We start from the raw sequence: 16,551 nt of genomic DNA on the forward strand, positions 1-16,551 counted from the left end.
GAAAAAGCATTATTAAAAGATGAATAATGAAGACTGGGAATTGGAAATCAGTTAATTACAACTTTGTCAGTGTGTCCAGGCCCGGAGTGGCTAATCGAGAGATTCGTGAGGATTCCCGATGGGCCGGCTGTGTCTGCTGTGTACCTTGGGGAAGATGTGGGCAGTTATTAAGGAGTATATCTATGCTGGTGTTTTACCGGAGTCAAGCTATCCGCGCTTCGGAAATTCCTAGTCAAGTCATCCGCGCTTTAATCTTTGATGGGCGTATACGCGCGATTTTACGGTAAACAGACGCGCAGGAGGAGAGCACACACAGAGAAGGGGAGACAGACACGTTTCAATCGGTTAACTTATATTAATTCAGACATACATTAAGCCCAGAAACGAGAAGAAAACGGGTTAAAATAACTCACCTCACTGTAGATTTTGTGCAGTACATTATCTATGTGATATAATACCATAACAATCCCATCGGTTTTTAAGAGAGAGAGAGAGAGTTTTATATTAATATTACTTTTTCAATCCATGCTTCAAATAAAATTTCTCATGAGTTTCCCAAAAGGCCAAAACAGATCCAGTACCTCTTAAAAGAGTCCATCCTAGACTATTACCTCTGCAAATTTGGGCAAATTGCACTGTATTGTTTATTTTATATTAATAAAAAAAATGTATGCATGTTTAAAATTAAATTTCTCATGATTTTTCCATAATGCCAAAACAGATCAATGACCATTTGAAAGAGTACAACATAGGCTATGACTCCTGCAAGTTTTGGCAAATGTCACTGTATTGTTTATTTTATATTCATTTTTTTATTTTTTATTCATGCTTAAAATTAAATTTCTCATGATTTTCCCATAATGCCAAAACAGGTCCACTACCATTTGAAAGAGTCTGTCCTAGGCTATCACCTCTGCACGTTTGGGCAAATTTCACTGTATTGTTTATTGTTTATTTTATATATATATATATATATATATATATATATATATATATATATATATATATATATATATATATATATATATATTTTTTTTTTTTTATTCATGTTTAAAATTAAATTACTCATGATTTTTCCATAATGCCAAAACAGGTCCATGACCATTTGAAAGAGTACAACATAGGCTATGACTCCTGCAAGTTTGGGCAAATTTCACTGTATTGTTTATTTTATATTATATTATTTTTATTTTTTATTCATGTTTAAAATTAAATTACTCATGATTTTCCCATAATGCCAAAACAGGTCCATGGCCATTTGAAAGAGTACAACATAGGCTATGACTCCTGCAAGTTTGGGCAAATTTCACTGTATTGTTTATTTTATATTAATTTTTTTATTTTTTATTCATGCTTAAAATGTAATTTCTCATGATTTACCCATAATGCCAAAACAGGTCCATTACCATTTGAAAGAGTATTTTCTAGCCTATGACTCCTGCAAGTTTGGGCAAATTGCACTGTATTGTTTATTTTATATAATTTTTTTTATTTTTTATTCATGCTTAAAATTAAATTTCTCATGATTTTCCCATAATGCCAAAACAGTTCCACTACAATTTGAAAGAGTCTGTCCTAGGCTATGACCACTGAAATTTTGGGTAGATTTTACTGTATTGTTTATTTTATATTATTATTATTTTTTTAATCCATGCTGTAAATGAAAATTCTCATGATTTTCCAATAATGCCAAAACAAAGAAAACAAAAAGGTCCACTTAACTGTTCCACCATTAAACTGCTCAGCATATTTCTAAACAGTCTAGTCTAGAAATCACCTGTTAAAGACACCTGTGCTAGAAACAGGGGGTGTGAGTTTAAAACCATCACCTTAAATCCAATACCTCAAGTGCAAGGGGCTATCTATAGTGAAACCTGCAGAAATACGCAGTGCTGATAGCCTGAGGAACTGATAGGACTGCCTCACAGTGGCCCTGTGATGGCTTATTGGAGAAAGACTTTACATCTGATACTAGCAAGTATTAAAAATAAACAAAACAGTGAAATTTGCCCAAACCTGCAGAGGTGATAGCCTAGGACAGACTCTTTCAAATGGTACTGGACCTGTTTTCAAGGATTCAAGGAGATTTTACTGTCATTCGTATCACATTTGGTTCATGAGGTGGAACGAAATTGTGATCTCACGATTCAGTTTACACCCAAGAGCTGTTGTTAAAATAGATATATAAATAAAGTAAGACAACAAAATAAAAGAATACAATAAAAATAGAATATAACAAAATGAAGATAAGATAAAATAAACAAAACAGTACAACTTGCCCAAACTTGCAGGAGTCATAGCCTAGGACAGACTCTTTCAAATGGTCATGGATCTGTTTTGGCATTATGGGAAAATCATGAAAAAAAAATATTTTAAGCATAAATAAATTTTTTTTAATTATTATAAAATAATCAATACAGTAAAATTTGCCCAAACTTGCAGAGGTGATAGCCTATGTTGTACTCTTTCAAATGGTCATCGACCTGTTTTGGCATTATGGGAAAATCATGAGAAATTTAATTTTAAGCATGAGTAAAAAATAATAAAAAATTAATATAAAATAAACAATACAGTGAAATTTGCCCAAACTTACAGAGGTGATAGCCTAGGACAGACTCTTTCAAATGGTAGTGGACCTGTTTTGGCATTATGGGAAAATCAGGAGAAATTTAATTTTAAACATGAATAAAAAAGGGAACGCGGTGTGTGTGTGTGTGTGTGTGTGTGTGTGTGTGTGTGTGTGTGTGTGTGTGTGTGTGTGTGTGAGGTGGAGAGAGAGAGTAACGCACAGTGACACAGGATAAGTAACTTTAATCTGATTACTGCATTGGATATAGTAACACGTTAGATTACTCGTTACTGACATCACTGGACATAAGTACGTAAAGACATGTGACGTGGCCAGAAGAACACCTGCGACCGACACCCCAGTTTTAAAATTAATATATTAGGCTTAGCAGGGATGGTTGGCAGGGGCGTAGCAGCAAATTCTGGGCCCTGTACACTCTCAATGTCAGTGGGCCGCTATCCATGCCAGTACACAAGGAACATGAGCGAAAAAAAAAAATCTGGACTTTTCATGGGCCCCTCTCCCTACTTCCTTGATAGTCAGGTCCACTTTTCCTCCCACTACCACGCCCATGTGGAGTGTTACAGACAAGCAGCTCTCCAGCCCAGAAGGTTGATGAACAAACTTGCAGAACAGTAGATCTCAAAACAAGATGAAAGGAGAAAAAATAAACAGAAATGGGATTGAGCCGTAGTGTACTTGTTACTTGACTTCCCACCTCAGGCCAGGAAGAGGACTTTTATTTTGAAGTGTGAGCCGCTGCGTAGGTCTCTGTAGCTAGGGAACCTGCGCAGACCGATTATTTATGGAAGCTAAACTACATGACTGCAACAGAATTAACGTTAGTGTTTTCGGTGTCATTGCGGTTATCTGTTGAGAAATTTAAAACGTTATTTAATTAACTAAAGGTACGCTAAGCTCATTTGTGCAGCTCTGCGGTTTCCATTTCTGAAATCCAGTGGAGAGAACAGCTGCAGTAAAGCTAAACCCTCGGCTAGCTTGCAGGGCTAGCACAACAGCGGCTTCAATATGGAGGAGATCACCAGGACGCCCTCATATCTCGACGAGCCCCCAAATAGTCGGTTGTTTCTTGTTACCAGCAAATCCATCACCGAAGATATAATCCGGGAGCATTTTTCCACTTTCGGAGACATCCAGGACATTTGGGTTGTAAAAGACAAACACACGAAAGAGTCGAAGGGCGTGTCGTTTGTTAAATTCTCCAAGTCTTCTCAAGCATGCACTGCGATGGAGGAGATGCACGGTAGATGCCTGGCTGAAGGAACCAAACCCATTAAGGTGTGAATTTATTTCCATTTGAGTTTTTTTGTTCTCCGTTTTATTGTGGAGCGGTTTGCATTCTATTGTAGCTAGCTTAGCTGAGAAAGCTGTTATGGAAAAGCTCTGTCTCCAGTAGGGCTATTATACGCGATAATACCGATAATATTTTTTAATATCGTGAACGATATTATACCCTGAAATATCGTGCTGTCACCCACCTCTAATTATCACTTTTTATACTACTTTTTTTGCAGTGTTAAGCATATAAAAAATCACACTGTTCTCATTTCCTTTTATGTATCTACTAGAGACGTGTAAGATTGTTTTTTTTTTTTTCTTATTTTAGAATTATTGATCTTAATCAGTCTATAATCACTCTTAATCCGTCTATAATTTCCCCCTTAGTTTACAAAATTAATTAAAAATAAGAACTGGATTCTTGAATCCAAATGTAAGCCAAAAGATCAGTGATATTTGCCCGATTAAAGTCTTACTTCAGTCATTTACGAAACTTTTTGTCTAGTTTTTTTTTTTTTTGCCAATGGATTTTTTACAGTGTAGTCATCTGTTTTTTTTTTTTTTTTTTTTTTTTTGCTTGAACAGGTATTCATTGCCCAGTCCAGGTCTTCTGGAAGCCACAGAGACGTGGAGGATGAAGAGCTGACCAGGATCTTTGTAATGATCCCAAAAACCTTTACTGAAGATGATCTGAAAGAGACTTTTAAGGTACTACCTGGACTAGGGCTGCATCAACATGTGTGTTTGTGACATACACAGCTGATGTTCAGTAATAACACTTTTATTTAATATTTATATAATCCCTAAACTAGAACCACCTAGTGTAGCATTGTGGAGAAATTTTTTAGATTTTTGCTTTTACATGCTTCACACAAAATTGCCATTGCAAAGCACAAGAGTGTGCCCAACTAGAAACAAGACACAGGAGAATAGGGGATAGCTCAAGGGCAGATTTTATCAGCTGCAGTGACAAAGCTACTAGAGCTTGAAAATAAAACGTTTCCTAACAAAAAACATTAAGCAAGAAAACATTGATTTGCCTGGAGTGAAGATAATGGATGGCAATGAAGAAAAGGAAATAATATAATGCACTAAACTAAGAGTAAACCCAAACCTCGGCCCTAAGTATCTGACTAAATTTACAATAAGCAGTGGCAGCCATGTATCTCTTAGTGTCTCTAGACCAAATCTCCAAGGCTCCATAAGCTTCCTAAATAACATAAGTTAAAAAAAACAATGTGGAAACAATATAATAATAAAAAAAATCTACCCCTTCTTCAAACAGCTGCATCTGTCTGTCATTAGGTAGAGTGTTACAGTAAAATAAAATCATAAACATGGCACAAAATAGGAAAACTGAAAGGGAGTGAGCAGAAAAAAACAACCCAACGCTCCGACACGTAACAAGAGGATATGGAACGAGAAAATGAAAGAGTAAAATTAAGAAGTTAATTATAAAAGCCTGGCATCGCTTAAACATCTTGCTCTTCCAGAACACAATAAATCTGTCACTGAATATTTTCACACTTAATCAAACCTTTAGTGTGATTATCTGTCTTATGCACTGTTATTCAATCCCAATAGTAGTAGAAAACATTGTAAAGGCTTATTGAGTGTCTATGCAGGGCAATGATTATTAGGAACACACTCTAGCTCATTTCAGCATTTTAGTGATTTTTTTTTTTTCTTCTTCAATTTACTGATGAGTGGAATCAAGTGTGCTTCAGCAGAATAAAACAGTGTCTAACTCCTACTGAACAGGAATAAATGACCCCTGGTTTCAGTTAGTCTCATTAATATTTTCTGTCAATAATCATATGGCTTTAGATTAATCATAATTGAACACATTTTAACTATAGAAAATTCATCCTCTATTTGCTATTCACTTGTGTGTGTTTGTGTATGGGCTCTGCGTGAAATAAAATCTCAACAGAACTTGTTCTAGATTTTATAGTAAGTTAGTTGTATTTCACAACCATGATGCATTCCATTGTTTTTCCTTTACAGCCCTATGGAGATATCGAGTATGCAATTATTATTAAAAATAAAACTACAGGGGAGAGTAAAGGACTGGGCTATGTGCGGTTTCACAAACCCTCCCAAGCAGCCATGGCTATTGAAAACTGTGACAAAAGTAAGCGGCATGATTATTCTTTTCCTTTACAATTAATCCTGTTATCCTGTTTACGAACGATCCTGTTTAACAATGAAAATTTAATGGACCTTTTTGGATTCATCCAGGTTTTCGAGCCATACTTGCTGAACCTCGGACAAAAAATTCATCTGCCGAGGGAGATTGTCTCACCAGCTCAAGACCGGATCATGTAGCAAGCGAGCAATGCTTAAGTGCCTATTCTTTTGGTAAGTATTTAGCTCATGATAATGCAGTTACTCTGACAGTTTTCTGTAAGGTAAATGTTGTTTTTGAGAAGGATGTAATAGCAAAAAACTATATGATTTGATTTGATTTAGTTTGTTTCAGTATGCATAATACATTACTTTTAAAATACAAAATTTGAATATAAAGAAATTTGCAATTTGACTAGGATTTGAAAAATGATTTAAGAAGATTCCTGAAGGGGGTGGGGGTGTGCTGTTGTGGGTTGTTAGGGGACTTAGGTGTTCAACATACAATGTGAATTTTGGTGTTAGTATTAGACAATCCTACTTTTACAAATGTTCTTATGTTGAAATGATGCATGAAATTAAATAAAGTATTAAACAGTACGTGTTGTCCTTTAGGTCCAGAGCCCAGTAGTTACTCTGGTGGAGATATGTGGAACTCTGACTTGATCACAAGATGTCTCATGGTGTCATCAAGAGCACCTGTCACACAGGAACAGGTGTATGGCCTGTTCGATCTGATTCCTGGAATGGACTACTGTGAAATGCAGAGGGATCAATACGGTTTTAGCAAAGGTAACACATACTGTCCTGCCTGCAGCACTCTCACTCATGTAACCTAACTTTAATTGCATATGATGTACCTTAATAATGTTTTTTGTTTTATTATTATTATTATTATTATTATTTTTATCGTAATAGATGTTAGTTTAATACTTAATATCTACAGGCCAGGCCATGGTTCGGTACAACAACCTGGGCTCAGCGGTATATGCTAAAGAGAAGCTGAATGGCTTTGAATATCCACCTGGAAACAGGCTGTCTGTTACTTTCATTGACGATGGAGAAGACAGGACCAGGTTTGAGGCTCTGAACTATTAAACGTCGTCATGTTTTGCTCGAATCTGTCACCTGTACCTCAGATTTCTTAATGTTGTCTTCCTTTTTTTCAGCCCTGTAGGAAAGATGGCCATGCAGTTGGTGGCAGCTCAGATGATGTCTGTGGTGTGGAATGGCCCCTCTGGACCTCAGTTAATGAAGACCTCGGCAGTAAGTCCCACTCTTTAAATACCACCAAGATGAGTTTATGACCTGTTGATTTGCATGGGTGCAATTTAAATCTCTATAATTAAATGTTAATTTCAGAGCAATTTCAGAGCCATTCCAGGCAGGGATCCAAGCAACGAGCAGTTAGTTAGGAGTGACTACAAAAACAGCGCTGCTAATCTCCAAAAAAAACTTATATTAATTGAGTGCGATACTAATTTGTTAGTTCCAGATTGAGATTTGACAAAAGCAAAAAAAATCTTATATTGCTAATGCAAAACTGCAGTGTTGTACTTCTGTATGTTTTCCTTCCAGGGCTATGCAGCACCCTCACTGCTCCCGAAACCTCGTCTTCAGACAGATGTTGTCCTCCCCCCTCTAAAGAAACAGGCTCCTCCTGACAGTGTGGCCAAAGAGAGGCTTTTTGTCATCTTTAACCCAGCACCACTGCCTGTGGATGTCCTGGAGGATGTGTTCTGGTATGTGTGTGTCTGTCTATGTTTAAGGATTACACAGAATTCAATTTCCATGAGTTGATAAAAAAAAAAAAAAAAAACTGACATTTGTATTCAATCATTGTATTGTTGCTGCATTTTTGTTGTATAGCCGTCAACCATGAAATTGGTAATTCCACAGCCCTTTTGGTTCCATAAGAATTGGATTAAGGCCAGACAGATTTCATTCTGCTCACTGTCAGAGCTAAATATATATATATATATATATATATATATATATATATATATATATATATATATATATATATATATATATATATTCATAGCTGTATAAAATCCATTTGGATTTTTCATATTTTCTCCGAACAAACAAATCGATTGGGCCAATTGTAAAATTGTATCTTGTAACAATCAGCTGTTTTTCTTTTTTTGTTTTGTTTTTTTTACAGTCGTTTTGGTTCTCTGATGGAGGTCTACATAGTGCCAGGCCGCAATGTTGGCTATGTTAAGTATGCAGACCGAAAGCATGCAAGTGATGCCATGGCCGCACTCCATGGAAAAGTGGTGAATGGCGTGAAACTTAAGGTCATGCTCGCTGACCCACCGAAAGAGGAATCCCACAAGCGCCAGAGAACCTACTGACCAGTTCTAACATTAAAGGTAGGTTGCACCACACAATACAACCCCAATTCCAAAAAAGTCGGTACTTATTTCGGATGGTTTTAAGTAAATGTTAATAACAACAGAATGCAAAGATTTGCAGATCTCAGACCCACATTTTATCCTTATCAGATTTTGGAAGTAAGACATTTTACCATTACCTGAAAAACTTTTAACTAATTTAGTTGTTTAATGCCAGCAACACATCTCAAAGTTGAGATTGTTTAGCACTTCTTCTTTTAACAGCAATCTGTAAACATTTGGCAGGTAAGGGGACATGTTGCTGCAGTTTTGTGAGAGGATCAAATGGAGTATCATATTGCATATGTATATTATGTAAAAGTAGAAACATTGGCAGATATCTCCAGTTTATTTTATCCTTCCTAGTCATTTAAGTTATTAGTGCTTCTTATGTAATACAAGCCTTTTGGTGCCCCAGATGTGTTGCTGAAATGCATATGTCTACTGTGCATAAATATTAGATTTGCAAATCATTGCATGCTGTTTTTATGTATATTTTACACAGTCATCCAACTTTTTTGGAATTTGGGTTGTAAGACAGTAATGGTAATTTCTGTATTCTGTAAGGTCCTGTTTATCAAGTTGTGGCCTAATCAGTATTTCAGTGGTGATAAGACAGGACACAGACTACCTCTAAATAAAAATAAGAATACTGCAACCTAATACTCAAATCACTTTTATTTCAGTTGTACTGAAACAGCATATTAGTGCCAGGTCCCTCGACAGTATTTTGCACCAACCGATTAGGCAGTTAATGATTATATAACAACACAAATAAAAATGGCAACAGTGAGATTGCAAAAAAAAACTGCAAACTATTAATTCCACACTCATTTATACTGTCAAACCTCAGATCTTTCTAGATACTGATCTAGAAAAACTCATAAGGGTAGTCTTATTTTAAAGTGGTCCCCTTCTACTAGATGGAGCTCTTTCACGCCAAAGAACACAGTTCCACTAACTACCGAGTTTGTGGCATTTTCACAGCTATAGCTTGTTTGTTCTGGTCTGACTCAGAAAACAAGTGTAAACTTAAAGCATTAAGGAAAAACATAAGAGCACCAAAATACTGAAAGAAGGTGAACAAAGGGTGAAAACAAGCCAGAGTCTGATTTAATCTGAATTAAAAGTATGTGTGTGCAGGTGTGAAAACTCCCTCAATGTTTCAGCTTCAGTTAAGTATGCAATGGACTCTTCTGATGAGAATTTTTTCATCAGGCACACTTTAATAATTCAGTGTTCATGTGTGAGCCTCATCTGCAGATGTTTGTGTAGAGGTCTAAATATTGACTAATGTGAGCGTTACAGCGATTTCAAATATTTTATTTATTTCATTTTTTTTTTAATCCTGTGGTGTCCGTTTGGTCTTAGCTTTTCCAGCCTAGGTAAATCTTCACTTCTTGTTGGAATAAGATCTCTATCTGAAAGTGTTTTAACATTTTTCACTATAACATACCTGTACACACACACACTCTCACTTACACCAACATGTACACAGGCAGGCCCAATGTGAAAGCATTGTTGTATAACTGCTTATGCTGTCTTTGTCCCTACAGAGATTTAAGTGACATGACCCATGACCTCGACATGACTGGACGGGTTTTAACGATGACGCGACCTCAGTGACGGACAGTGACTTTCGTAACATATTTTTTTTGCAAAAATTTGCTAAGGAGACATTTAATGTCTATTATTTCAGTAATTTTTTTTTCTGTTATTTAATGTAAACGCTAAAGACTTTAAAGACAAGGCTTAACTTGACAGTCCACACATACGAAAAATGTCAATATTTAATCACAAACTGTTCTTTACTTTTTTCCTCACTTTTTGTGTCTCATATAGATGGTCTTGCTGTTAATAAAGTAGTAAACTCAAACCTGAATTGCTGTCATTTATTTTTCCTTTTTTTTTGCATTTAAAATGTTGTGGCCTCAAGCCTGATCCACTTTGATTCCAAACAATCAGCAGCACACCGTATGCCATCTGTTTAATCAGTTGATCTGGCTTTATCTGATTGTGTGAGCATCTGCTTGCCTGAAATGAAAACCTACATCCATTCCTGCCCTTTGTGGATCAGCAAATTTAAAGTGGATCAGCAAAGCAGTATTAACACTTTCTATAATTAAAGATGCAATTGAATGCAATTGCAATGAGATTAAATAAAAAAAAAGTAATGCTGTCCTTGCCTCTGTTGTTTATCTAAAATGCAACTGGACAGGAGTCCTTCAGCCTGGATAAGATAGTGTGTTCAGGAGAGATAATCATGTATTCTGTAGGACTACTTGCCCTCCACCAGATGGCAGGTGGTTTACAGTCGGCATAATTGAAGCTGTCGTCTAATGATGTTTGATGGATGCAGTATTTGTGCAGCTGTAATGAGGAAGAGCTTGTGTCTGCCATCCGAGACCTTTAGAATTAGCCACAATGAGCTTTCACTTAACTAATGGAATCCTTTCATTTAATCCTCATCATACAGATTTCATTCAGAATGTCTTCAGGTTAATTGTCTCAAGTTTTCCACTGTTAATACTAATGTGTGAAATGTGTTCATGGTGAAAAACAGTTGACCTGTGAAAAGTAATCATGACTGGACTTCATAGAGATGAGAACCTACAGCTACAGTTGAATGAATAGACTTCATGCTGCATTGCCCTTTGAGTGACGGGAGGTAAACAAGTTTAATGAATAATTACAGCAAGGGTGCTTGTCATTCAGCATTTGGTTCCTTGGCCTGGCATTGTCATTGTGAATGAAGTATAATTTAAAATTTAATGCGGACCATATATTGGAGAGAAAAAAAAAAACTTTCTTATAAAGTGAAAAATCTGTAAGCTGCATGTTTTCAGTCTTCCAGTCTAATTTCCCACATTATCCTTAACTGATGAACAAAGGTATGTGTATATATAAATTGTATATGCAGAGTTTGTATGGTCATGAAACATCTGGAAATTTCTTTTTGAAAAAGTTTTTAAATAAATCTTGAAAATCAGGTCTACAAAGGTGTGTTTCAGTTTATCGATGTAGAAAATCTACTTTGAACTAACACAATATGTAAGCTCAGAGTTAATTCAGTAATTTAGCCTACACAATGGAGCTTTCAGGATCTGACACACATTTCATTATTAAAGATTGTGTGTCAGCATTTTTATAAGATTAATTTTAGGCCTACTATAATCGTCTGCATCGTCATGCATAGAATAGTCATGAAAATATCATGGAAATTTATTGGTTAAAAAGTGTTTGAACCCTGTATATACTATCAAGTGTTTTTGTTTATATGTGCCTCCATGCATTGCGGCTGGCTCCCTTAAAACATTCTGGCCATGAAAGTATTATCTGACACTGAAATTCCCAAGATCCAACTAAGTCCATCCTGAACCTGTGGTCATCAGATTGCTTTTTAGGACAGTTTAAATATGCATCCTCGTCCTGGCAAATTTTCAACGTTCATATTGCAAATCTCCCGTTCCAACACAATCCAATGCTTTTCTGTAGGATCTAGATCTGGTGACTGGGAAGGCCATGGCCAAATACATAATGAACTTATTGCTTAGTTCACAGTCCAGTTGGAGATGACTTTGGAACATGGTGCATTATCAAGCTAAAAGAATTCATTAAAAGATGGGTAAATTGTGTCCAAGAACAAATGCAAACAACACTCAAATACGCTGTGAGAATTAAGCTATGTTTAATTATGTGTTAATGAGCCTGACGTGTGCAAGAAAACATTCCCCACACATTACACCACCTCCCCCTGATAGATTCTGCCTACCATCTGTCTGCCTCAGCAGAAATGGACATTCATTAGACCAGGGTATGTTTTCCTAGTCTTCAGCTGTGCAGTTTTGATGAGTCTATCAGCCAAGAACAGACAGCTGAGGCTGCAGTGAACAGAGTGGAAACCTTCCTCTAATATGACTTTAAGTTCAATATGTGCATTCTGAGATGCTTTTCTGCTCACTAAACTATTAAACTGTTTTTTTCTTAGCTTCAACCAGTCTGTCATTCTCCATATACCCAGTTCAAAGTTCCCAGTGCCTTGTTTTAAATGTCAGGGCCCTCAAAATTCTACCAATAAGTGTGGAACTACTTTGAGCTTGTTAGCCCTTTGAACCACAGCCTATTTTGGTGTGTTTTTTTTCCCCCGTTTTTGTCAGTTCCCCTTTCACTTGTTAAGAAACAGCCACATGCTATTATTGTTCTTTATACCAGAATTGACATTGAGCTGCTAAAAAATGTCATCATTTGAAATGCTTGTAAATGTAAACATGTAAAACATGTAAATGCTTGCAGAATTTGTAAATCTTCATGGAATTAATCATGTTTTAATCAACTTATTCTTGAATATACAGGCTCCAAATCAATTCACACAAAAGTTTTCTTTCCAGTAATAGTTAGAGTAGAGTGTATTTGAAAGTATAAACAGTTTAATGATAGTTTATTACACGACTTATTACTGTGACAAAATAAATGAGCAGCACCAGTTAGATTTATTTTTCTTGATATTCCCACCTCTAGGATGCAGATTGCTAAAACCTTAACAATCATAGCAGGCTAAGTGCTTGAGTAATTTGGGCCAACATGGCCAATATTCCTACCTAATGAAAATGCATACCTAATTTAGGACACAGGATATTTATTATCAGCTGCTTATAATGAAAGATTAAAGCATGTAAATCTGAAGGTAAGCCTATTTTTAGGTGTATTTCACAACAGATTTCTCAAAAACACTTCAGCACGAGGTAAGTGCTATTTTTAAACAAAAACAATAGAGTTCCCTGTTTGTCACAATGTATGAATCATGTTGGTGCCTTGACGCATTCCTGAGTAATTAAGCTGTATATAAAATGTGCGATTTTTGATGCAATTTGCATCAATGGGGTTTCATGGGTTTATAGTGTAGCAATAGCAATCCTTTTTTTTCCTTCTTCTTCTCTTTTCATAGCAATGCTATGCGCCTATCACTAGCATTATAAGCCTGTTGGGAGCATTGGATAAAAGTGCTGTATTTCTTAGTGCTGAGGGAGAACGTTTCTAGAGGTGGGCAATTTGACAAACGTTGGTACTCGTTATCGTGTTTCACTACACCTCAAAACCATTTCACACCAGATTTCTCATTTAAGTTTAGTAGTGAAGTAGTTGTAATTCGTTACTCTACGTCAGGGGTCGGCAATACTGGCCCGTGAGGTTGTTTGAACTATGATGATGTAAAATGGAAAAAAAAAAAAAGCTTCAAAATGGCAAGATTTTGTTTACATTCCTATCCTGTCTCTCTGTTGCACTCGGCATGCCTTTAGTTTGCGGCCATTCTTGGGCTCCATTCTTGGGTGTTATTTTTTTCCGATCTCTCGTGAGGAGCGTGGAGTGTGGTTATTTATGTATAGATTTTTTTTCCTTTCTTGGGTTTAACATTACCTGCTTTAAATTAAACTATTCTGCAATTGGGTTCAACAACGCTCTGGGCTAGAGAGCAATTGGTCTGTAGCACTTCATCCCATTACACTTCATTAACGAATGGCTTAGAAAATTTCTGGCCAGCGGCCAAACTTAATTGCAGACCCCTGCCCTACATCCCTGAATCCATGAGTGGACTTGGTGAGAGTGCAGGTTTAGTGGATCCGGCTCCGTGTTTTGCTCGTGCTGAACTCCGCTCTTCATTAATGCTCCAGTCCGGGCTTTTCACTCGGCCTTCAGTCATCCTTACCGCAGGGAGGAGCGTCGAGCAGCAGCTCTCTGTAGCTGCGTTCAAATTCATCCATATACAGCGAGCGCTCTGCTTCTCCATCCAGCGCGTTTACAGGAAAAAAAGAGCTCGCGGTGTCGTCAGCATAACGATGCGGCTGAGCGGGGATAACCGGGGGAACACTGAGACCTGCTGACAGAAGAGAAAACGGCGATCTCCAGTAATTACAGCGTCGGGAACTGGCAGCAGCGCTTCTATGCGCCAAGAAGAAGATGGTGAATAGTGAGTGCTAACGGTTAGTAGGAAGCTGCTTTTCTTCTGCTTCTTCTGCTGTGGGATGCCTGACGTGCTTCACCACGTTTTGCTTTCGTGCTTATTTATATACAGCCTTTTTTTCCTTTTTTTTTGTTGGATATATTAGATTTCCATTTGTCATTATATCCAGTGTGTACTGGCTATTGATAAGCTGATTAGAATGAATGAATGAATGGCAGGCTATGACATTTCATTACATCCTGACACATTGCATCCAGTTGTAAGCTAGCAGTTGATTAGTTAACTAGATAGATCCTAATCTCATAGAGCCCATCTGGCTGCAGTAGCCTAGTTAATGGTTAGTTAATTAGATTAGTAGCTAGGTTAGTGTAATCAGGATTTTCCAGTGTATTGTAGTTAGTCTTTTGTGCTCTTCTGTACTGGGCCTGTTATCTGTCACATGCAGGCTGGTGGGCAGTAATGGGTGACCACTGCTACAGTAGCTACCTCTACTGGATATTTCCCCCTGTAGCTAGCTACCGTTATTAGTTTTGTCGTGTATAAGTACATGACCTATAGTGAAATCCCTGAAGTAGAGAAATTAAGAAAATGTGTCTTATGTCTCGAGGTTAGCTGACTGATTGGATCATTGTGGTGGTCAGAAGGTGGGTAGCTAGCTACTAAGTAACATGCTTCCCCTGTTTCATGATAGTTAACTTCACCATGTGTCTACAGCCTCACCATGAACTCCTCTAATCAACCTCCTCTGGAATTTTTAGGACTCTTTAAGCCAAGGTCAAGCAGTGACATTGCAGTGAGCTTAATATAGACTCCATCATCCTTTCTGAACATGCAGCAGTTGAGATGATACACCTGAGCATCATTCAGTCATATATTCAGTCAGATAGCTCTGATTGCTGAACTACTAGAAGAACTCTTCTGTAATGTGCTGTTCAGCACATGGCTTTGTAATCATGCAGTAAAATAACTGGAAGTGCTTTATTGTAGCATTTAGTATTTAAAAAAAGACTTCAAGGGCTTCTAAAGTGAGGCTGAGCAAAGTAGCTGTACTTAAATGTGTGAGGGTCTGTGTTAGGGGTGGGCGATATGGCTCTAAAATAACATCACAATATTTCAGGGTATTTTTGCGATAACGATATACTTGGCGATATAGGAAAACAGAAATAGTTTGTTAATTGAAGGAATATAGTATAATAGTTTAACAGTATAATCATAATGTGGCAAAATAAAGAATATAGCATAAAATAATATAATGCAGCAAAAAATATTGCAGAATATTTGCATGCATATAAACTGCAAACCAAAACATTTAAACAATACATTCACTTAAAGCTTCACAGTAAATAATAGACTACTTTTAAGACAGAACATCCCTATTATCACGATATGGATTTTTAATATCATGATATTTCTGTGTCACGATATATTGTATACGATATAATATTGCCCACCCTAGTCTGTGTACATCTTTCAAACTGTTTTCATAAAACCGGTTCAACAACATTATAGTTTAGAAATTTTCGTAACATTTTTGACTTTTGTATTTAAGATATCTTTCAGAAATGACCTTAGTTGGTCATTAGGGGCATTTTGTGTCATATGTAGTTCTCACACAAAATATCTTGTATCTCAGTTGTTGATTTTTTGACATGATGTCATGCAGTTGTTCTTTACACTATGTTCAAGTTTCACAATGAGTGGACCAATAGAAACAATCCAAAGTAAGTTCCATTAAAAGTTCAGACAATTCTTCCTCCTTGTGTGAAGTTAGGCCTGTCACACTTGTGTTTATTGTATTGTGACAGAAGTAACTGCAATAAACTATATTAGGGATGCACCAAATATTTTGCAATCAAAGTTGCAAAAAAAAAACACTTTTGGTGTTTGGCCACATAAAATAAAAGATCAAATAAAAAATAATGCCATGTCTATACAATGACAAGTTGTCTTTGTGCTTTGTTGTTGAGGCTGCTGGGATGTTAAAATGTTTAGAATGAAATGTTTGACTGTTTTTTGTTTAGTTTCATGCCCCTTTTTATGTCCCACTGATATAATGATGATATAATAATGCAATTTCACTCTGTTAGAGCTCAGTAAACATTTAATTACTAAGAATATTACATCATTGAAATTATAATTTTTTTAAGTTTAAATGTCCTAAAAACATAAAACATACAAAACCTTGCAGTCAATATACC

The 16,551-nt window shown here is 36.5% G+C and overlaps 2 protein-coding genes across 8 annotated transcripts in view; both read left to right on the plus strand.

Moving 5' to 3' along the window:
- Window positions 1–3,185: 3,185 nt before the first annotated feature.
- Window positions 3,186–10,270, plus strand: rbm45 (RNA binding motif protein 45). Its single transcript, XM_049484715.1, has 9 exons — window positions 3,186–3,868; window positions 4,454–4,576; window positions 5,876–6,002; window positions 6,110–6,229; window positions 6,611–6,787; window positions 6,942–7,071; window positions 7,165–7,261; window positions 7,574–7,737; window positions 8,163–10,270. The coding sequence occupies exons 1-9, from the start codon at window positions 3,599–3,601 to the stop codon at window positions 8,353–8,355; spliced, it is 1,401 nt and encodes a 466-aa protein (XP_049340672.1). The 5' UTR covers window positions 3,186–3,598; the 3' UTR covers window positions 8,356–10,270.
- A 3,819-nt stretch (window positions 10,271–14,089) lies between these two features.
- osbpl6 (oxysterol binding protein-like 6) overlaps window positions 14,090–16,551 on the plus strand; it is a 104,280-nt gene continuing 101,818 nt past the window's right edge. For all 7 annotated transcript variants that reach the window (XM_022680322.2, XM_022680323.2, XM_022680327.2 and 4 more), the window contains exon 1: window positions 14,090–14,372. The gene's annotated coding sequence lies outside the window, so the exon portion shown is untranslated. The remainder of the gene's footprint in view (window positions 14,373–16,551) is intronic.

Source organism: Astyanax mexicanus, chromosome 11 (genome assembly GCF_023375975.1).
Source record: "Astyanax mexicanus isolate ESR-SI-001 chromosome 11, AstMex3_surface, whole genome shotgun sequence".
NCBI lineage: Eukaryota > Metazoa > Chordata > Actinopteri > Characiformes > Acestrorhamphidae > Astyanax > Astyanax mexicanus.

Excerpts from the sequence above, each read along its gene's own strand:
- rbm45 (XM_049484715.1), top strand. The coding sequence starts at position 3,599 with ATGGAGGAGATCACCAGGACGCCCTCATATCTCGACGAGCCCCCAAAT. Across the intron at positions 3,869-4,453 it reads AAGGAACCAAACCCATTAAG|GTATTCATTGCCCAGTCCAG; the intron begins GTGTGAATTTAT and ends TTGCTTGAACAG. Across the intron at positions 7,262-7,573 it reads AGTTAATGAAGACCTCGGCA|GGCTATGCAGCACCCTCACT; the intron begins GTAAGTCCCACT and ends TTTTCCTTCCAG.